We start from the raw sequence: 22,888 nt of genomic DNA, 5'->3' as shown, positions 1-22,888 counted from the left end.
GACCAGTCCGAGCTCCAATGACTGGCAGGGTTCGTCGGGGAACCCACGGGGTCGGCAAGATGAAACACATTGAGGTTGACTCGAAAACTGCCTGCTACATCTTGCAGTACTTCTGTCGTTTTTTTCTCGGGACGTCTAAGCCTGTCACTGCGAGGGCAGCAACAACCGACGCGTATGGGAGGATGTGACCGCCAAGAGGTGACCCATGCCGACTGCTGTGAATGATGGCACATGTGATGCATGTTACGCACCAACATGCTTCACAGTTTTTGCCATCACCAGTCGTTGACTGTCAGCTGTTTAGATGTGCCTGTTTTTGGTGACTAACTCGGATGTCTCTTGTCTCCTGCCGCGTTCGGAATCAGACCTGTCGTTACGGCTTACAAGTAAGTATGTGCACGGCATGCCGGGTAGCCGGGATTGGTGTGTGTAGGCCTTGAACGGAAGGTGGGCATGAAATGGAGACGTCCTTTTCAAGAGTTTCACGTTGAAAGACCGTGAGAAGAGGCCGAAACACGGCGGGAAAGCTTGGTCAATGATTTGGCTCGGCTTGGTCGTCGTCTTCATTAATGCTGTTGCTGTTTGCGCCAGGTATGGGACGTTTGTAGTCTGGTTTATTGGCTGGGGCGTGTTCAAAGCACGCCGGGGCCACCGGGCGGCACGTCCCCCCTTATCAAGTGTTAACATGCATTTTTGCATGCGCATGCTACTTACGATCGAACGTTGTGAAATTAAGGTAGACACGTAAAAATGAGTAAAATGAAAACGTGCGATGTTGTTATATGCCATGCACGAAATGCAGCCGCCTGCGCAGGTCTGAAATTATTTTTCAATGAAAAAACATCTGAAACCTCATTGGCATATCCGGCATAGTCCCCGGTTAGTTGGTTTTTGAAAATAATGAACTGGGAGTGCTCGCACAGAGGTAACAACACCTACAATGCTGCAGAGGTCCATGTCTGTCTTGGAGACATTATATATGGTCAAAACACAAAAACACTCCGATCTGCCAGAGCTTACTGACATCCAGACGGCACGTGGCCCCGTGGCGGTCACGCCCATGGGGCGGGGCGTGTATGCGTGTGTGTGAACCCCTAAAGATCCCGTCAGTTTTGAATCCACAACCACGTGATTGATATTCTATAAAGCCACGTTCCAACCATTAAATTACCGAGGGCGCAGAGTTGCTCCACAAAACCAGTTTCTCTAGACCATTTTAATTTAATCTTAAGATGTGTAATTGCTTTTCTTAAAACATGATTATTTCGTGAGGTTTTCTTCGCGAATAAGCGCTTCTCTTGGTAATTCTCGCGGTAATGTAAGCAAAAACATTGCTGATATATTTTGAAACCAATGTCGTGCGTGCCGACCCATTGCTCTTTCGCACTTTCCATTGCGCCCGTCTGTCGATGCTGGTTGGTGCTCCCATCCCAATTCCTACTTTAGAATGAGAATGTCCTGCCCTGCTCCGCCCTCCGGAACGACCGTACGCCGCTGTCCGGGCCACGCTCGCCTCGACCTCCGCCTCCGCCCTGTCGGTGGGCGGCGGCGGAGCCCGTGCAGGGAGGCAGCCGCGGGAGAGCGGCTACGATGAAATCCAACACGGCACTTCCCCGACCTGCGCCACCAAAATAAACACGTCCGGATGCGGCCCCTGCCTGCAGGAGCACGGCGGGTTACACGGAGCTCACCGTGCTCCCGGTGCAGCAGAAGTCCAGCGGTGCTGTCGGGTGGCCGGGAGGACTCTGCGCTGGCATGAGCGGTGGATGGCGGATGGGCCGAGTGCCACTGGCAAGCGGCGAGGTCACGAAAAGGCCATGGACAGGTTGGAAGCAACGCAGACAGTGAAGCATAGCGCCAAAAGAATCCTGCACGAGAATCCAGAGACACTGAACAACTGGTAAAACCGGCAGCATATACCACGCCTTTTGCCCACCATCTTCTAATATGACGGTTACTGGTTTTGATGCCGAAAGGAAAGAGGTAGCGCGCGTTGACAACACGTCATCATTAAATTTTGACGAGCCCACAACGGGTTAATCAAACTACTCACCCGACACAAGCCGTCAACTCATCATGCATCAGCTTATCGAAGCCGCTCGGGCGTGCGTCCAATCATTGTTCCGCACACGGGGCGTTAGTCCTGCCTCGATAAGCACCGGCCATGGCGGCCAAGCGGAGCATGAGAGAACTCACAGGAAGTCGGCCATTAAAGCTACCGACGTAAGGAGAGCTTAAGACGGGAATGTGCCATCTTTCACGGAAATGTTTGCGTTGCGCAAAAACAGAATGGGCAGTTTCATATAGCATGTGATTCCACCGAGCATCATGTAAAGGTCCGACTCGAATCGTCATCTAAGCCGCGACCAAGTTGGTGTGTGCCCGCTAAAAGCAAGCTATATACACCAGGCAGCAAAGCAAAACAGAACGATCCTAGACGTGAAAAATATCTGTTCAAAACATCGCTGATCTTAAGCTCATTCTCTCTCCGGCAATGGCGGTCCCTGCGCCGTCGCGGTACTCCCTGCGCGAGCCGCCTGCGGGTCACCTCCACCGCCTGTGTGAGGCGCCTGTCCGTCCCTCGCGGTACATCCCTGTTCCCTGCGCGAGCCGCCTGCGGGTCACCTCCGCCACCCGTGAGAAGCGTCTGCCCGTCCCTCGCGGTACATCCCTGTCCCCTGCGCGAGCCGCCTGCGGGTCGCCTCCGCTGCCCGTGTGAGACGTCCCCGCGTCTGCCCGTCCCTCGCGGTGCCTTCCTGTCCCCTATGCGAGCCGCCTGGGTCACCTCCGCCGCCCGTATGAGGCGTCTGCCCGTCCCTCGTGGTACATCCCTGTCCCCTGCGTGAGCCGCCAGCGGGTCACCTCCGCCCGTGTGAGACGTCCCCGCGTCCGCCCGTCCCTCGCGGATCCTGACAATATCGATCGCCCCGGGCGACGCCGACAAATGGAGAGGAGAAAAGTGACGTCATCGCCGCGCCCGACCCACCACAATCACACGTGGCGGCGACAAATTAGATAAACAGCCATTTTTCGAGTCACATTAATGAGAGGGAAAAAAACGCTGGGAGGGCCTGTGGAAATGTGCAGTAGGCACGGAGAGAGAGTGAGAGAGAAAGAGAGAGAGAGAGAGAGAGAGAGAGAGAGAGAGAGAGAGGAGAGAGAGAGAGAGAGAGAGAGAGAGAGAGAGAGAGGAGAGAGAGAGAGAGAGAGAGAGAGAGAGAGAGAGAGAGAGAGAGAGAGAGAGAGAGAGAGAGAGAGAGAGAGAGAGAGAGAGAGAGAGAGAGAGGAATGTGTTAGGGGAAGTGAGGAAAGGTCCTGAACATGACTAGCAAAACGTGCAAACGCTGTCATTCAATGCGTAGCTGAGGACGGCGATGGTGTTAGAGATGAGCGAACCCCGGCTGCCTAGACCGTATCAACAGCTCATGGCTTACAAGCATCATCCCCGACTGATGTTTGTGGCCGGAGCTTGTCCCCGACGTCAACATCGTTGCGAAGCCTGTACCGCGGACCGCTGGGACCGGACCGCCACGGACCGCCGCTGTCCGGATGTGACGCTGGCCCTCGGCTGTCCTTTCAGACCGAGCCTTCGGCTTGTATGGCGAGCAGAGCGCTGGAAGATGATAGCCAATATCTTTTTACGATGGCCATACCCAGAAACATAATTATGCGCTGGACGTGCTGTCCATCGCCTGCGCGCCGCGAGGCGTCGGTCCAAAACGACGGTGTTTTTGCGCCCGTTCTGTGCCGAGGTTATCGGCGCGAGGTCCGTGCCGAGTGATTAGACCGACCTTGTCCCGCTGAACGTCAGGTGGATCAAGAGACCCCCCCCCCCCCCCCCGCCACCTGAATCGGCACCACGGAGGACGACCGGCCGGACGTGGGATGCCCTCTTGAGTCTATCCTTGAGTTGAGATGAAATAACATAAGAAGACCTTTCTGTGAAGCCAGTCGTGGGTGGAACTTTGTGTCCCGTTGAAATTGTCCTTACACCCCTTCGTCCCACAATATTGAGCTGGCCCTTCTCAGTGACATGTACTAAAAGTACTAAAACCGCACTAAAACATGCACCAAAAGTATTAAAGTACAACCGCAGTACTAAAGCTTTGGAGAGGGGCTCGAGCGAAATCTCCAGGCCACCATTGCTCCTTTTGTGGGCTTCAGCGCCCCTCAATATTTTTTTTCACAAAGCTCTAACCCTGGACCCAGACCTTTTTAAGGAACTGTCAGTCCAGGGGCCCAGTCTGTGCTGTATCGTATCCAGGCCGACAGCCAGCACGTGATGTACCCATTAAGCTCCACCACACAATTACGCGGTGTAGAGAGATTTTAATGGAACGTGAACAGCAGTTACTTAGAACGCGTGCATTTAACTTGTTTGGATGGCTTGGGATGTTTTCATCGGCATTCCAACGCCACCCGTGTTACGTTTGGAACTCTTTGCTATGCGAATCCAGGCTGGCAGGAAAGAGTGTCGTTAAACTGACACAAACAAGCTGTTTTTGTCGGCGCGTTATTGGATTTCCGCAAAGCTTTAGGCTTCTTTGGGCCTTGGGCACTATTTTAACTTCGTTACCCGGCGAGTGGCATATTTCAAATGGGGAAGTACATTAAAGTTACGAGTGCAAGTAGCCTCATGACACATTGAGAGGTAAAACGCATACGCATAAACAAATTTAATATGGTTGCTTAATGGAGCCAAGTCCAGTGTTTCGGAATGCGCTAGGGTAAATGACGTTATTTTGTTATTTTCGTGACCCGAACTAGAGCAACTGGATGGACTAGGTTGTTCATAGTCCGATGTGACAAGTGCAAAAAGTTTGGCACGCTTATCATCGTTGATTTCGCTTCATGGTGTAGTCAGAAACGAGGCGTATGTATTCACAATTTTATTCAGATTGCAACTGTCTTTCATCTATTTCATTCCCAATATTTGGCAAACCACCCGGTCATACTGGGAGAACGGTGCCAAGGGCAAATCCAAAAAGGGGGAGGCGAGTACTTGGGCATTGACCCCTTCAAGATGGCCCAGGTCGCATAAGAATACTAATTTCTTGGCTGAAAAAAGTTTCTAAGCACCTTTTGTAGCTTTCTAATTTGGAGCACTGTTTGAGGTAAACGGAAGCAAAGTCTGAAGAATCCTTGAAAATCACAGCTCCTTTAAGGCTTTACCCAAGCCGGTGCCCCCCCCCCCCCCCCGCCACACACACACAAAGGCATTCTGGATCCGCTGCTACGAGAGGCGCGGACTTGTTGGCCACCGATGCCTATCTGGTCTCCACCAGTCTATAAGCCCCATCCTGCAATGGCTCATCAATTCAAACAACCACTTAACCGGATGCAAATTGGTCCAACATTAAATTCCTCAGTGGCACGAGATTAAGCGTGGCGCCGCCCAAGTTTACGGTAAATTACGTACCGTGACGTCAGATTAAACGGCCGGCATTCAGCTGATGATTAATTAACGGGCGTGACGACTCAAAAATGGCCGACCCGGCTTCCAATCGCGACGATATTGTCGACGCCAGCTTTGTCCCTAATTGGGGTATTATCCAGCCGGTGGCTTGTTGGCAGCGCCAGTGACTGCGCCAGTGCCTGTTATCCGACGCCCATTCAGCGATTCCCGCGCAAGGCTTGCCATTGTGACCGGCGTGAGGCTGCGGGGCTGGCCCGGGCCGGCGCCGGAGCGGGGTCACCATGCCGGAGCGGGGTCACCGTGCTGGAGCGGGGGTCACGGCGCGGGTCAGTCTCTCCCCCGCCCACGGCGCTCGGTCAGGCTCCGTCCTGACGTCGGCCCACCCCGGGCCGGCGCCGGAGCGGGGACACGGTGCCGGGTCAGGCTCTCCTCCGCTCCGACCTCGGCCCGCCCCGGCCGGACAGTCAGTGGAGACACGCGCCCGGCGCCGATAGCTCCGCGTCACGGATGACTCGGAAAATGGACGGGGGGGGGGGGAGACGCCGGTTGCCGTCGTGGAGGAGTGCGCACGCCGGCCGCCTCCGTCGAACACGCGCCATGTGGCGTGGAGAAAGGCATAGCTAGCCTACCTCCTCCAGGACTGAGAAGCACAGAGTGAGGACGTTGGTGCCAGAGAGGAGGCCAAGTGTAAGCTGGAGGCGTTGCAGGTCGGTACGTCGGAGGCCGCTCCGTGGCTCAACGGCAGGAGCCCGGCACAGGCGGGCCTGCTCGTGACACCGCCTAGCGGCGAGCCTCCGCTCTGACCGATCTTAAGCGAACACCCAGGCTAGCCTTGATGAACGCCGCGGCCGGGAGCATAGGCATAGGGTAACATGCTCTCAGTCACTCGGTGAAAATTCGGAATTAGCTTCATCGCATTACGTTGCTAAAAAGTAAATCCATCACGATCACAGACACCTGTGCGAGGTTCCCATTCGCCAAGTTCTGGTCACTGCTCAAACATAAATTCTGACCGGACGTGCTCGATCTGTCTGCCCGCTGTCCATGGCAGAGTGGCTGTTGATGCTGGGGTAGTCCCCTCCCGCCCGGCCGGACTCCACAGAATCATGTCCCGACCGACCGGCCGGACTCCACAAAAGCATCCCCCGTTCGAGTGGCCTGACTCAGTGGTCCAAATAGAACACAACGTCACAGTAAAACTCATCGCACTAAACAGTTCATATTGCATTGTCCTTTTCGATATTTCCTTGAAAACCCCAGCGCTTACAGCAGAAACCGGGCTCGTGTGCGGCGAGCGAAAGGGAGACCACCGGCCCCGTGCCGGGGCACAGGAAGCCATGATGTGATTCGTGTCTTTGCCACCATGGCCACTAGGCGTTGAAAGTACTTCCAACAACGGTTGAGTTACATCTCCGCTGCGTTTTTAAATCTACCCCGCTGTGTTCTCTGCTTTGTTCCCGTTGTTTGACATAATGTGTTGCTGTTTATAACCCGGAGGGTTTCACATGCCCTGCAGACATCAGTGAGCGCTAATAGATGTCTGCTATTGGTTGCCCTATATAGTGAAAAACGACACAAAAAACACACCATGTAAGCGTCCGGGAGTGCTCAGGTTCAGATCCTTTCGATGCATGAGTGCGCTCGTTACCACACAAGTCGTTCAATCACCTGATGTTCCCCTCATGCACGCCATGGGTGCATAGGGTGGGCTCCATAAGAGAGTGATGGTGAACTGGACAGGAGCCTTCAATGGTCCTGCCAGCTCATCTGGTTATCAGTCATTTCAGGAATGTAACTATCTTCCTTTACTAGCGGTGCCACCTATGCATGCAGATTCTGTGCAACATTGCCGAGAACTCACGGGAATGGCGCCATCCATCACTCCCAATGACATAGCGTGATCGTATCATTTCCGATAGTCGTGAAGTCAGTTAATACTATCGTAGCTTTTCCAATGGCGCAGCCTCATCTCGCCATTCGTGTTTGCTAGTCACGATCCTCTGCCCGTGACAGAGGATCACAGTGCTGCCTGGCTAGACTAGTCGTTTAGTCTGACGGCCCTGGACACAACATTCGCCGGATGGAAGCGGGATCGTGGACGAGGTTCCTCTCAAACGCACCGGAGCCGTCTGATCCGCCGGCGCCCTCAGTTCCGTCGCCAGTTCGGACCGCGCCGCAGTCCGACCACCACAAGCCACCCGCCCTTGCCGCCGCCCCTTGACGAGCCTCATCGAGTGCGTGCGCGAGCCCCTCAGCCGGGCATTGGGACAGCACCGTCGTGACGCGGAATTAATAATCCCGCCACTCTGCATTTGGAACGCACTCGCGCTCGGCCAGTGCCTTCATCTTGGTCGGAAAAATGGCTCCGTTTTATCCCATCTGGCGGCGCATCGCGTCGTCTACAGAGCCTTTGATCCTGTTGCGTAATTAAGGCTGCTTTTCAAGATGGTTGAGCGCAGAGAGAGCCTCTTACACAAAGACAGCCTCGTTTGAGAGACGAGAGGAGTTGGCGGAAACTCGAAGATGGGCACTCGGGGGGAGGCGGCGCATCCAGGGCCGGTAAATTACGGAGGGATGCCGTCATTCAATGATGTTCCGCCTTCTGTGCTCAGATGCAGCATCTCAAGCCCGACTTCAGAGGCACAGTGGCGGAGCATGGGACGGTCCGCGGCGGCGAGTTATCTTTGATGTCTGACGCCGCCCTGGCCCAAAGGGACTGTCGTCCTCCGCGACGCGGTGACTTGTGTGCAGTGCAGATCCTGGCGTCGGGTTGGGGCGGGCGGTGCTGTGGAAAAATAGCTTGCCCGTTGTCCAGGTGCGTGCTCACCGGAAGTGATCGACTTAAGTATTTTGAAGTAGTCTTTGTTGCCGGCCTCTGAAAGACAGGGATTCTTCATGCTAGCAGGATATGAATACTTTAAGCGGAGGTGCAACTGCCCGCAACATAACGCAGGTGGTGTGGTCTTGCCGTAACAGCATCTTCCACAAACTTCGAGCCCGTGCCAATAGCCGTCAGGAAACATTGCATTGCGCACATTCAGCGCACAGAAACGACTGAAAAGCTTCGAGCAACAGCGTAACAGCACCGTTCGCATACATCGGGCCCGCCCTGCCAGAAGGGACTTTGGCCCACCACCTGAGCCAATTACTCGTCATCGCTGTCCCACCCGTCACGATTGGGCCCCCCAATGTGTAGTTCGGGGCCGGCGGCGCTGCGCCGGCGCACCGAGCCTTTGTACGGGGCCGATGCCACCGCACAGATACGACAGCGGGCGTCCCATTCAGCGGCGGATCATTCAGTGGCCGTGACGCGTTGACACGTGCCCAGCGGGCGCGGGCACTTTGACGGACAGCGGCGGCAGATAACACAAATTATCACCACTGTTCACTGTCGCCGGCGCGGTGGCTTTGTCTGCCGTCTGCTGCCGGGCCGCCGCCGCGCTCTAATTGCTGCCATTATGCAGACGCGCGCAAAGCGACGCCCAAACGACAAATGCCCACTTTGAGCCGGCGATGTGGGACGCCGCCTTGCGTGGCCTCCATCCTGTCACTTCAGGTGAGGCCTGCCGGGAGCGGACGACGGAGGCGCGTTGTCAAAGGCCAAACAGCGCTTGAATGGGGAGCTCGCACGGGAGCATTACGGAGCAAGGACCCGCTGGCAGTCCAAACAGACCGCGATGTCGGGTCGGCGGCTGACCTCGTTAAAACATTGTCGCCCACCCACTTAAGCAGCCCCAGTTAGGTGGAGAGGCGACCCTGGAGTCTCGTGAAGCGGGCGGTGTTTTGTGACGCCTTCCCGGCCGACGCCGCGGGCGGCCGGGCGGCGCCGGGGACAGCGGGAGTGGCATCCTGACGCCGGCTTCGCTGAGGGGCCGGATGCGAGGCGGTGCTGCACAGACCAGGACAGTTCCCGCTCCACTTCAGGCTTCTCTGTCAGGACGACAGGGCCACTTTGCGTGAGCGTGCTGTTGTAAGCCTGGTGCACAGTGCAACGGCCGGATTTCGGCAACGGGCTCGACTTAAGGCGTTACCCCCTTTTTACGAGAACGTGTTTCGTCACAGTGCTCCCTCTCCAGTTTCGCTGTCTTTGCTGCCTACTCCATCCCCACTGCCGCTGTGGTTTCAAGATTAGAAATGCAGGCAGAGATCGAGAAGGAATTTTTATATAGGCACTGTGGCTCCATCTGCTTTGCCGTCTCTGGCTGCTTCACGGCACCCATAGCTCCCTTGTTAGTGATAGTGAGAGCTCTGGTCAACTAAGAGACTGAGGCTCATGACTATTGGCGGGGATTACACTTTTCCGTTATACTAAAACCTCCACTTATGCACGGATAGAGTGCAGACCGCGCAGAGCCTTTACCGATCCCAAACATCCAGCACGAGCCATAGATCCAATGTGATTTTCCTGTATCGAGGTGCAGAGCCCAGGAGCCCAGGCGCAGTCCGCCTCAGAATGGTCAGCTCTGTATCTTGCCAATCAGTCGAGAATATTCAGCAGCTGGCGCCCATGAAGTGACTCATTCTTGGGTCACGCTAAGTGCTGTTGTCGGTAAAACATCCGTTGTCTGAAACACGGCAAATGGCCTCTATATCCACTTGCATAGAAATTGACATGTTGGCCTGGCCTGGCCAGCATGTCAATTTCTGGCCTCTCCCTCCCAAGGGGCGTGGTTTTGCAAAATGAGTTGGGGGGAGGGGGGGGGGGGGCTGATCAGTGGAAAATACGTCGATGCACCGGTTTTACCCTGATTTGGCCCACTTTCCTCTCAAAGATAGTGTAAGTAACCAGAGACGAAAACAAACTTTTTTTGTTGCTCTCCGAGCGTCTTTGCTAGGTCAGGGATGCGCCTCCGGCGAGCTTCTGACGACTCCACCCTCCTGTGCCCTGCGGCATGTGTCCCTCACCGGTCTCCGGGCGCCACAGGGCCGAGACCTTGGCCGCGCCGCCGCGCCGCCGCGCCGCAGCCGTTCTCGGCGCTCTCCCGAGCCGGGATGACAATGCGAAACCCCTCCCCTGCTCTTCCAGCTGGCGCGCGTCCCCGCCGCCGCGACCGCGACGCTCAGCCCCCACCCCGCACCGCCGTCTCGCGTCGATCGGCGCGCCGATCAAACGCGGGGGTAACGCGACGCGGCGGTCCGCGCGGCGCGCAACACGGCCGCGCCCCGGGCGTCCGGTTACAGCGCCGCGCCGCGCCGCGACAGGCGCCATTTGCCCAAATATTATTGTTTGTGGGGACAGGTGCGCCGGCGACAACGGCGGCGACGACAGCGGCTGACTTGACGGCGGCGGCGGCGAGGCCGTATCCCGGCGAGTGGGCCGGGCGGCGGGACGCGGAGCGGCGGCTGGTCTGGTCGCTGCGGGGTACTAACTGTCCTATGAAAAAATGTGGTTTCCCATCGCGCAGTTTTCCCGAAGCAATCTTCAGCTGGGCGTCAACAGCGTTTATACGCGCCAATTTAAAGCGAACGATAAGTAACCATTTGATTTTGACATTTTAAGGGCAGCTTTGTGTTTTCTTGTTTCGGCTCTTTCATTTCAGGGCTTGCCTGTGCAGTTTTGCTATGCAGTTGTTACTTAAACATTGAAATTTGATGATACTTCCGGAACATTTCTAATGACAGCGAACAGCCGTGTTGTGGCAAAGCCGAGAAGCATAGTTTCACCTTGATCTCAGGTGATTGCAATTGCCTTTGCATCTGAATTTCAGCTGAGAACGCTTGCAGCTGTCAACCACGCCCGTACCTTACGAGTACGTGGCATACAATGGCTCCCAGATAATGCTGTTTCACTCAGGACATTGTTCTTTTGCCGCAGACAGGTCTGATTCTTGATGAAGGCATCGTGCTTCGCTTGTCTGATGCTCACAGCACTCTGAGTTACGGTCCTTGATGATCCAAGCAGACTGAGTTCCGGTCCCTGACGACCCCGGCGGACAGAGCCCCGGACCCTGACGGCCCCGGCAGACGGAGCCCCGGTCCCTGACGACCCCGGCGGACGGAGCCCCGGTCCCTGACGACCCCGGTGGGCGGAGCCCCGGTCCCTGACGACCCCGGCGGACGGAGCCCCGGTCCCTGACGACCCCGGCGGACAGAGCCCCGGTCCCTGACGACCCCGGCGGACGGAGCCCCGGTCCCTGACGACCCCGGCGGACGGAGCCCCGGTCCCCTGACGACCCCGGCGGACAGAGCCCCGGTCCCTGAAGACCCCCGCGGACTGAGCCCCGGTCCCTGACGACCCCGGCGGACAGAGCCCCGGTCCCTGACGACCCCGGCGGACGGAGCCCCGGTCCCTGAAGACCCCCGCGGACGGAGCCCGGTCCCTGACGACCCCGGCAGGCGGCGCGTGGCCGGGGCCATCTCGGCCGGCCGGACAGCCATCAGGCCGTGTACGTGCTGGCAGTTGCTGCCGAGAACGACTCGCGTGCTCATATCGCCGCCGCCACCCCCCCATAACACAGAGAGCGAGCGCTTCATAACGGCCAGAGGCGTCTCAATAGTAGCAATACTCGTCGGCGCGGCACGGTTAGGAATGCGCTAATGGGCTGAAAGCTATTTAGAGGCGGACAGAGTCAATAGAGCAGGCGATAAAATCGAATGATTAATTCTGGCTGGAGGCGGGGTGAAATTGGGCTGAGCGGGGCGCGCTAACAGGCGACACGGCTAGCCCGCGCCGACTGGACGGCTCCTGATCAAATTACACGGCCGCGAGTGGGAGAGAACAGGGAAAAGGCCCAGCGCGGCGCTGCTGGAGCAAGACAGCGAGTCACATTGGTGCGCGGCTGGTCTGCTTCACTTGTCTGGCCTTCAAAAGGCTCCTTGGGTCCCGAACGCTGTCATTGTGAGTCACGTCGAAAACCGAAATAAATACATATTTTGGTATTGGCGTTGCTGGTGTGTGGCAACTTCCACGATATCAGCTGACCTGGAGCGTTTCAGCTCTGCGCTCCTGGGCGCGATGTACTCCCTGCCTAAAGTGATATAAACTCCGCCTTAGTTGAAAAGGCCAACTGACACTAACGAATAATGTCCAATGTAGATCATATTCACAGTAAAAAACTGTCAAAATGGTATATTTTCCCATAGCTGGGCGGCGCCTACAACATCACGTTATTTGACAGTGCCTTTGGGCTTAAAGCATGACTTCAGATAAATCACGTTCTTTATAGTTTAGGGAATGTGACTCCGAGCGCCTGTCTTCCTTGCCAAACGAATGTGGGCTTGAAGGAGTTTGACGATATTCGCGATGTTGGCTGACAGTGAAGAAGTCCTTGTTAGTAAGGCCACCGAAAGGAGCCCTCTACATTATTATAAATGGAGCAAAGAAGCATGACTCACTATTAACAGCGTTAGCTACAATTCTGACTAACTCAAGAATGGACGCGGTGATGTGTCCCTGGACATCAGAATAATCGCAAAAACGATGCACTTTTGCTGAGCGGACGTTGTGTGGGAATGCCAACAACAGAAGTGTGAGCACTTGCAATGCACGTGCTCCTCAGATGTACATGTGCATTACAGGATCTGTAACATTGCACATCCTGTAATCACAAATCCTTGGAGTGCATGAACACTTCTTGTTCTTGTTGCCGGTTATGTACCCGTATTATAAGATTATTTTGGTTAATATGCTTACTTGCTCAGGCTTGGTTCGCATGAGTTGACCAAGGCCTGGCACTGTCCAACAAGTAGCTCTATAAGCGTCCGGAATGGCCGGATAAGCTCTCGGCTACATGCCATCTCATGTCATGACAAATCCTCTTTTGAGCCTTCTGTGGTCTGACCTCCAAAAATAGCTGCCTGTGCTTATTTCACCAGGGTGACGTTGGAAATGACAACATCCTGTCAGGTTGCCAGGTCATGGTATGCATCAGGCGTGTGTGCAGGATTTCACAACGGGGGGGGGGGGAGGGGTGGCACAACGCAAAATATTTAATGAAAATAAATTTTGGTCGCCGCAGACACGCTCGATTTTTGAGTGGTTGCAACAACGTCGCGTGTTTTATTAAATGCACCTGGTTTTGCGCGTCTCCATCGATTTATGTGTTATCAACATTTTTCTAACATGCATCCTAATGCAAGCAAACAATTTGGTAGGGGGCGGGGGCACGCAACCCCAGTGCCCCTTTTCAATACAACCCTGGAAGTGCTAAGCATAGCTTACATGGCGACATAAAACGCTATCCAGCACCAAGGCAAGTTCGAAGCATCTGAAATAATCCACGGCGGCTCGGCTGCTATCACCCACTCAGTAAGACAGGTGCGAAGTGAAAAGTTCGCTAGTTGGATATGATCGCTGACTTACTTAGTTAGGTACGCTAAGAAAAGGTATCAGTAAACAGCGTTTCAAACGAAGCCTTTTGTGATGTCTCGCAACCCCGCTAGGTCAAGACGCAACGGTTTGTACGAATCCGTTTGTATCTGTGTCCGTTCTTCGCCTTTTCACCTGCATCTTTTGTTTCACCCACCAGACCACGTCTAGCCGTGTTATGTGAGAAGTGAACTCAATCTACACCACATCTACGCTATAGGTTCTACAGATCGCGCACAGCGTCGTTGCCTCACCTCGACGCGTGCTGCTCACCACTTTCTATTATCCTCCACAAACAGGAAGGCCCAACAGCGAGCCTCGGGGCGCTTGCAAAGCCCATCGCGCGCACGCCCACCGAAAACGGCCATTTGCGGTCAATTGCTGGTCGCGTTGCGTGCTTGCGACCGTGGCGGCCGTCGTGCTGGCAGGTATGGGCTCTAATTGCAACAATGAACCGAGCGGCCGCGTTTCGATTGCGGCGGCTCCCGGCGGACGACCGGCGGCGAATTATCCGACTACAAACACGTGCCGCGTATCAATCAGAGGCGCCGCTCCACCGGCCCGCGGTCGGCAGATTAAAAAATTCCCATTAGGGTGTTATCATTGGAGCCGGACCTCCTCAGGAATCCATTAACCCTTCGTGTCGGCGTCCATATTGCAATGGCAATCGCGGACGACTTTTAAGGGGCTCGTTCCGGTCAAGCCGCTCGTTGTTTGGATATGCATGAATGTGCCAGTTGCTCATTTTAAGCGCATATATTTAAACGAGTCAGCATTTTTCCGTGTGCATGCGTCAAAACACCCCATTTTGTCTAGCCCCGACTTGATTAAATCTACGTCGTTCATTCTGTTTCGGAGACTTCTGGGTGTCATCAGTCAGAACGGTAGAAATGAGTAGACTATGCAGTTGATTCGGTGTGTTTGAGAGTGCATTTTTAGCTGTTACAGCAGAGTAACGAATCCCTTAAATATTCCCTGATATACCGCGTGACCAGGCCTAATTCTGTTCGCTGACAGCGTGCCCCATGCAGTGATCAGGTTGCCAGTATGCCTGGACACAAAACGGTCGTCTGACGCGGTCTAGGGGGCTGTTAGCAACCAAAATATATCAGCCACAAAACATTGTTTACCGCAGCTGCTTTGTTAATGCGTCAAAGCTAAATATCTCAGCCACAATGCAACGATGTTTCAGTGACAAAAAACAACTTTTTGAATTAATCATGCAGCCGTCGCCATCGCCCCCACCTCCCCGAAAAATATCGTCAAAAACCTACGTTTGAACGCCGACCTCCGACTCGCACATTCGGCGGAACAAACTGCTTCAACAGACAACGATGGCAGTAAACCTAGGCATTTTCGCCAGGCTTGCTTCACCTCTGCCACTCATTAGAACCCACCCGTCCCCTGTCCTGGCCTCTGGCTTCCTCGCGGGCCACCTCCAGCGAGTCTGCGGGGCCGGAGTTGGCGTCGGCACCGCGCCCGGGGCATCCATTACCCGATGGGAGGCTGCTACCGGCTGGCCGGCCCCTTTTCACCCCACTGACGAGCGCGGTGATTCGTTACGGCCCCGAGGCGATCGGTCAGGTCAGGTCAGACGTGAGGGTGCAGCGGCCGCGTCTGCACGACCGCGGCCGCGAGGTGATGGTATCACATCCATCTAGTTATACTGATGAGCCTTTTATCTAGGTGGAGATTTGCGAAGATTCCCGAAGGGTGGTGGTGGACGGAGCGTATGATTCAGAAGCGCAGCGAGTCGGTGAAGATCAATATTCAACGCTCCAGGAGAAAATCGACAAGCATGCATGTAAACGCTAGTAAACGGTAGGAATACTCTGTCACAGGAATAGTACCACCCTAGAACAAATTAGACTTAGGGCCACGGATTCATATATGGAATGTGTCTCATTAGGCCTACAAAGCCCTTTGTTCTCTTTTTTGAACCCTGAGAACTCAGATTTTTCCCTTTGAAACAGCGCTTTCCGAGAAAAGTTTCCATCGGACTCCTGGCTCACCACGATTGAAAAGCATCCAGCATACAATAAGGAACGTTTCCTCAGTATGTGCTGCAGCCAAATAGCTTCCGTGATAAAATGCATGCGATGTTATGGTGTCTTGCCTAGATAACCATATGGCATACGCTATTCACTTAATTATAGTTAAGAAAAAATCCCATAGATCAAGGCTTCTGCGGATGAGAAAAACCATCCAGTCAGCAGGGCCCAAGCTTAACCGCAACGAATTGCGCCGAAGTAGTTCGGATCTTCGAGACATCCGCTCTGCGCTTAGCTAGCAGCCTGATGATGGTGGTGGTGATCCTTGACGCGAGTTAGGTGCTGTGTATTATAGCCTGGGCTTAAAGTCTGATAAAACATTAAATTGGGTACAACTAATTTGCTTACTTAGCACTTTGTTTGGACCCGATTTAACTTTCCGGTGAATTATATACCGTGACAGCTCATTGCAAACAATTTTTGTGCTGCCATTCCTGTCAGCACAGTGGCGTGTGAGATAGGTACCACGATAGAAACCACGAATTATATCGCCCATATGTTTTTCCGCGGTCATTTCATGATACGCAAACATCGTCCACTGATCAGGCCTCCCGCATCGCCTGTGGAGGGGTGTCTCGCCACCTTTCTTCCTCCTCCGGCTGGTACCGGCGCGCGCTCTAACACAACACCGGTGACTAACCCTCCCCAGCGCCATGATTAGCGCCGATGCGTCCAGCCACGCGCCGAGCGACCCGGCACCCACTCCCGGGGGGTGTGGGAGGGCCTTTCAGTCACCTTTCTGCCGGTCGGGACGGCGCCCGCGCTCCCGGCCAGCGCCGGCCGGGGGATTCGCTGCGGATGATCAGACGCATCTGTCGGTCGCGCGGTGCTAATGCGCTTACACGCCGACTCAATGCGCCACCGACGCTGATGACGAATTAATGCTATAGTTGGCAGCGGTGTAATCGCCGTCGAGTCGCTCCTCTATTGTGTCGGCCGGCGGCGCGGACGAGATGACGGCCATTGAAGTCGGCTGCAGCGCGTCCGGCCGCCAAGTTTGGCCGACGACTTTGGCCACTGGCTCGGCGAGCACGGACGGCTATGGGCGAACCGGAAGCGCGCTAAAGTCGGAAAGATATCTAGATTTAGTGGCGGTTTTCTCTATAATTAAGCATGCTAAGGATCGTGCATTATAATATCAAGCGCTGAAATATATTTGATCGAGTCGCGCCAGATTTCACCGTCATCTCTGTATGGAGATTGTGGATGGGACCGCGTTCTGACCGCCATGCCCTACGCTTTCACCCGTTCGGTTTTTGCTGTCGATTGTTTTTGACGGTCTCGATCGATTTATTTGTCGTCATCATAACCATTGAAAATCAATGCCGCAGCGTTGTAAAAGGGAACATTTGTTCAGCTTATGTTAAAACGTCTGAACAATGACTTTACAAATATCTCAGAAATTGTCTAACTGCATCTAACCGTACCCGAGAGACAGAAAATAACCCGGGTAGGTCATACCATTTGCTTGGGCTGAACCACCCATCAGTGGTTACTGTGCACCGAAAGCAATTTTATTGGGGTCTGGTCTGCACCACAAGATCTTTTGTTTAAAATAACCGACCTTCAATATATCCAGAGGCACAAGTTTACCGAGACTATCAAAACATCGTTAGGATATTATCTGTTTCGATAGATTGTTGGGTATTTTTATCTTTTCGATCACCATTGCAAGTTACTTCAGATGTTAGATTTTACACAAGTACTACACATAGTGTACGTGTTACATATTATTGCGTGTCTTGAACTTTCTCAAAACCCCCCTCAAAACCCAAGAATGAACTCAACCTCCTAATATACTGAAGGCCGGTAATGTTGAGCATAACATTTCACAATGCCGAAAACTCTGGCGTAAAAGGCCGTTCGCGCTTGTGTGGTGAGGTCTTATCCACTTTGGCGACATTTTTTAAGTGTGAAATAAGAATAGCTGTGCCTGCTCTTAATTTGCTGAAGTTGAGACCTAGCAACCCAGGTGGTGGTTGCACAAATGGCTCTCTATCATTTTCACGGAGTCTAGCAACCATTCACGTTGATAACTCCGAACTAATCGGATTCGTTTTTTTGCCTTTCTCTGCAAGAGGCCTGAGGCGCACCAAACCGAGCCACTTTTTTCACGCAAACGAAATCTGACACGCGGCATGGAGCTTTTTCCTCAACAGCCTGATGCAACTCATGCACCAGGTGCACTGGTGGAACAGATTAGGAAAACTGATTTGCGCACTACTGCGCCAACATGCACCTGACACGAGCTGACATGAACCTGTTGACCTGGAAGCCGGGAAGTGAGGGGGATATGCTCTAAACTCCAAATCAGGCATTAAAGAGGATTTCGCTGTGGCGACGATTGCACTAAACACGCTTCTGCCCCTCCCAAACATTTCTTGCCGGTGAGCCGAGGCCTTTCCGCTCTGGGGTCCGCACGTGCAGCGTCGCGAGACCGGGCTCGCCCCGGCCGCGAGCTGCTCGTCCCAGCGGTGCCGCCGGCGTGCCGCCGTTTTAATTATCTCCCGTAACAGCCATTTACGCTGGCACGACTCACTTTATCACGGGCGCTAACTGCTGTATCAATTATGCAGGCGTTCATCCATTATTGAGCGCCGCCAGCGGCGGCCGCCGTCCCACGGGGCGGGGTCAGGCGGCGCTCCCGGAGGCTGACACGCGGCCAGTGGTGGCCTTGCGTGACCTCGGCCGCCGCCAGCTACTTGGCACCGGCTCTGCCCTGATTTGTCGACACGAGACGGGTCGAGGCGGTCTGTTTCGGAAAGGAAGGTATTCGACTGAGGAATACTTTGAAGGGAGTTACAACTATGCATTTGGTGCGTTCGAGTGCCACGGTTTGAAGGTGTTTAGTCTTTTCTCAGTACGTCAACTGTATGAATCTTTCTTTCTGTTGTACAGGTCTTTTCCTTAAGGCTCTCTTTATCTCTTTCTCTTCCCCTGTCTTTCTCTCTCTTTCTCCCTCTCCCTCCCTCCCTCCCTCTTTCTTCTGCGGACTGTACGACCTTTCCAGACCTCATAAATTAGAAAGACATCTCTTATGATTTTTAGAAATATGCGTTCTTTTCCGTCACCATCACGTCGCCCATATTAGCAAAACTGCCACCAGCGCAGTGCCCCTTTTCTCATTAACGTTCCAATTTAAACTTTTCGAGCACTCTACTCGGCTCTTTTATACGGTCGTTAATAGAGCTGCTTCGTGGTAATTTCTCCTCTCTATTATCCGATTACGGCGATTGCCGATCGGCAGAGCCGTCGTGCTGCGTCAGGACAGCGTCGCGTCGGCTAGTCTCCCCGCCGTAGGCCGCTCCACCACCGGGCTCGCGCGCGCCGGCCCATCTGCTGTCTCTGCGCTTTATAATGTAGCCGCTCCGTCGACCACCAGCTCTCGATCCTCGAGCGGGGGCGGGGGAGAGGGGGATAGAATCTGCGTGAGGTCAAGGGTGTGGTCTGGGTGTCACGTGCCGCCGGAAGCAGCTTCGCCTCATGTCCGGCCTCTGTCGCTTCAGGCCTGCAGAACCAGAACGAGCTGCTCGACAAAGGCTATCAGCAAGGAGGCGCGCTGAATAAGAAGAAGAAAAAGAAGCGGAGACACAGGTAAGAAGCTGAAGATGCTATTGGGAATTGGTAAATGTGATGATGGAGTCGCGCGAACAAATTATTGATGCAAACTCCTATGCATTGTATGGTTTTCAGTCATTCCAGCCCTTCATTCACATTTTCGTGAAAAAGTGTGACGAACGGTATGTGTTTTTCACCTTCTATTAACAACACAGAAATAGCACTGCATGTAATATTCTAACCTTCTTTTCAGGACCATTTTCACCAGCTACCAGGTAGAAGAGCTGGAGAAGGCATTCAAGGAGGCACACTATCCAGACGTCTACGCCAGGGAGATGCTGTCCCTGAAGACTGACCTGCCCGAAGACCGGATACAGGTAGGATTACAGAGCCATATGCGTGTGTGGAAAAAAAACGCCGTCTGCGTCAAGACAAGCCAGATCCATGGATTTTGGCTGACGCTCACAGGCGCAGCCAAGATGATGGGCGGGAGCGGGAGCCAGGGCCCCCTCTTTTTCCTTTTAGAGCCATAGATGGCTCCTCACAGAAAGCAAAAGATCGGCGTGATGAACTTTCACTGAATTCTGCCCCCTTCTTAAGAAAATCATGTCTCTGTCCCTGCTTAATTGGATCTGTTCTTAAGCTGAACCGGCGGCAGAACTGGACTGTAAAAGCGTTATACATTTTGAGTACAGAAGTCGCCGTTCGAAAAATATTCATGCAAAGTTATTCGGTTGCGAAGGAATTCTCGCATTTGACGCCATTCAAAAGACAGTTTTTATTTTTGCGCAATGAATTGCCGTCTTAGGGGGCAAGGAAAAGCACCACGAATCGCTTTGCTCTCAAGAATAAGCAGCGACCTAACCTATCACTTGGCAACCTGGTAACCTGCCACCTGGTGACCAAACCAGGTACCACCCTTTGGTAAGGCGGCGAGCGACGCTGCACGTCTCTGTTCATGTCCTCAGAGCACTTTCGGCTCATTATAACTTCATAATCGTCATAATTGCCACGGGCGGCTCAGCTCTGTCGAGCATGGCCCCTGAACTGGAGGGTGAGCACAATCACTGCCGCCCTGCCAGCGATGATCGCAGACACGAATTTCGTCCGGTATCCTGCAAGCGCGACCGCACCACATCGTCCGCATCCTTTTACTATTACCTCCCTGCTTCCCTGACCACTCTTGGTTGGCTGGGCAACGCCCCGAACCTGCCGGCACTATCGCCCCCCCCCCCCCCCCCCCCTCCAACTCACGGTCCGTTCCTGCTTGTGGGCGACCAGTTGGAGGCTGCGCGAACCGGTCAGCCGCTCTCGACTCGGAGTCTGGCTGGCCGCCAGTGACTCGGAGTCTGGCTGGCCTCCTGTAAGTTGGAATCGGACTGCCCAGTGGCTGTATTCGGGTGTCTCGCGATTCAAGAAGCGACTCGGAGTCAACCGGCCAGTGACCCAATCAGGCTGTTCTGTGACTAGAGCCAGACAGCCCGGTAACTGGAGTCAAAACGGCCCCGCACCCTTAAGTCGGCCCCTCCCCAGCTCGCATTCGTCGCACAGTAACTCGGCGCGGGGCCGCCCTGTGGCTCAGACTCAGACCGACCATGACTCGGAGTCGGTCGGGCCTGTGACTCGCGGCCTTTCGCTCCGTGACTCGCGGCCGGCCAGCCGTGCCAGGTCAGCGCCACGCCGGCCGGTAAGCCGGCCAGGCATGCGCGGCCGGCCTGTGATGTGCCGCCAGCTTAGGCGGGGCCCCGGCCGGCTCCACACCTGTGAGCGCGCCGGATTACGACGGTGCCTCGCGCCCGCCGGTACCTCCCTACCGGCCGCCGCGCCCCCGCCGGCACGCTACCGCTGCTGCTGCTGCTGTTGTTGCCGCTGCTGCTGCTGCTGCTGCCGCCCGCCGGTGCCTCTCTGCCGACCGCCGCGCCCTCGCCGGCACGCTACTGCTGCTACTGCTGCTGCTGCTGCTGCTGCTGTCGCTATTGCTACCGCCGACGGCGCCGATACTGTCGTAGCGCTGCGGCGGCGGTTACTGTCGGCAAGGTGGCCCTGGCTGTATGCAACCAGCTGCAAACGAAGCAAGTGGCTGCAAGCTCCAATTGCATCGGATGCAGCAATATGGCTATGGGAGCCAGGTGCATCATGAAGACCTTCCAGCAAACAACAAGCCAGACTCAAATGAAGTGTTTCCTAGTTTTTCTTGAGACTCTGAGGCGATTTAGAGAGCCTCTTAATTTGCACGTAAGCTTCTTTGCAGGTGTCTGAGGACTCGCACTCAGAAACATGAGTTGCTCCGCGATGACAGACACAGCCTCCGTGTCTGCCGTTGTTGGTGAAGGAGCTCTTTGTGGTTCACACCCGCGCGTCCGTCTGGTTTACGAAACCGCCAGCCCAGACCGGCTTCGGCGGGTGTGGCGCAAGCCGCTCGGCCGATGGGTCGGCTGGCGGACGCTGGGTTGATCAGCCAGCGGACAGTTGGTGGGCTGGCAGGCGCTGTTTTGGTTGGCTGGCGGACGCTGTGTTGATCAGTGAACAATTGGTCGGCTAGCGAACGCTGTGTTGATCAGTGGACAACTGGTCGGCTGGCGGACGCTGGGTTGATCAGCGGACAATTGGTCGGCTGGCGGACGCTGTGTTGATCAGTGGACAATCGGTCGATTGGCGGACGCTGTGTTGATCAGTGGACAGTAGGTCGGCTGGTTGGTCGGCTGGCGTGGAGAGCGAGCTGGTCGGCAGCAGGTGGGCTAGCTGGACGCCATGCTGCGCCGCCCTCCTCACGACCCCGCACAGAGTCTCGCGGTTGCCGTGCGATGCGAGCGCATCCACAGCCACAGGGGCTTGATGCTGGCGCACACACTCGGCCGTCGGTTTTCCTGCACAGCCCCACGCCATGTTTCGGCAGCGCGGCGGCACGCGTGGCCTTTCCATCGCGTGCCCTGAACACGGCATGTGCTCGCGGCGCGGAGCGCGCGGCGGCCCTCAGATGTAGGGCAGATGCGGCATGCGGTGCCCGACAAGGCGGCCTAATCTCGCATGCCGGCTTGAAAAAGGCTTCACCGCAGTTGTAGATCAAGTGGCACACCCATTCAGAATCATGGCAGCGCCTCAGTATGGCGCCTGCTGCTGTCTTTGATCCGCCCCTCGGGCCGGCGCTCGCTCCGCGCGCCTCACGGCCTGCGGCGGCGCCCACCGTGTCTATCGTGGAGGCGGCCCGTAAAGCAGCACCACTGGGTCCCAGCGGTCATTTGGACAGAATTGGATGGTCGTTAGGAGGCGGGTGTGAAATTAGTTGGTTGCCATAAGGCCAGACACGGTATCAATTTGCACGCGCCGCGAAACTTCCGCTGCGTTTTGGAGCGGAGTATGACTGGGTACATGTGGCTCATGCGCCGTAGTCTAAAAAGGGCTTCTTTTGCCAGCTTTTCCCATTGTCAAGGCGCACGCAATGCAGAATTAACTTCGACAAGATTGTGTGAAGGCTGATGGGATCACTTTTGACTGGCCATTTTCGACAGTGTGCATACCATACAATGATGAGCTTGGTGCAGATATTGTGTGCAT

The 22,888-nt window shown here is 55.0% G+C and overlaps 1 protein-coding gene across 1 annotated transcript; it reads left to right on the top strand.

The window, feature by feature from the left end:
• Positions 1–304: 304 nt before the first annotated feature.
• LOC119099442 (visual system homeobox 2-like) lies at positions 305–21,070 on the top strand. The gene is made up of 4 exons (XM_037222602.1): positions 305–386; positions 19,282–19,369; positions 19,587–19,732; positions 21,066–21,070. Exons 1-4 carry the CDS (start codon positions 305–307, stop codon positions 21,068–21,070), a joined length of 321 nt encoding a protein of 106 aa, XP_037078497.1.
• The last annotated feature ends 1,818 nt before the right edge of the window (positions 21,071–22,888 follow it).

This window comes from Pollicipes pollicipes, unplaced genomic scaffold, assembly GCF_011947565.3.
Source record: "Pollicipes pollicipes isolate AB1234 unplaced genomic scaffold, Ppol_2.1 Scaffold_2555;HRSCAF=2994_pilon_pilon_pilon, whole genome shotgun sequence".
NCBI classification, from domain to species: Eukaryota; Metazoa; Arthropoda; class Thecostraca; order Pollicipedomorpha; family Pollicipedidae; genus Pollicipes; species Pollicipes pollicipes.
This window is presented reverse-complemented; position numbering and strand designations above follow the sequence as displayed.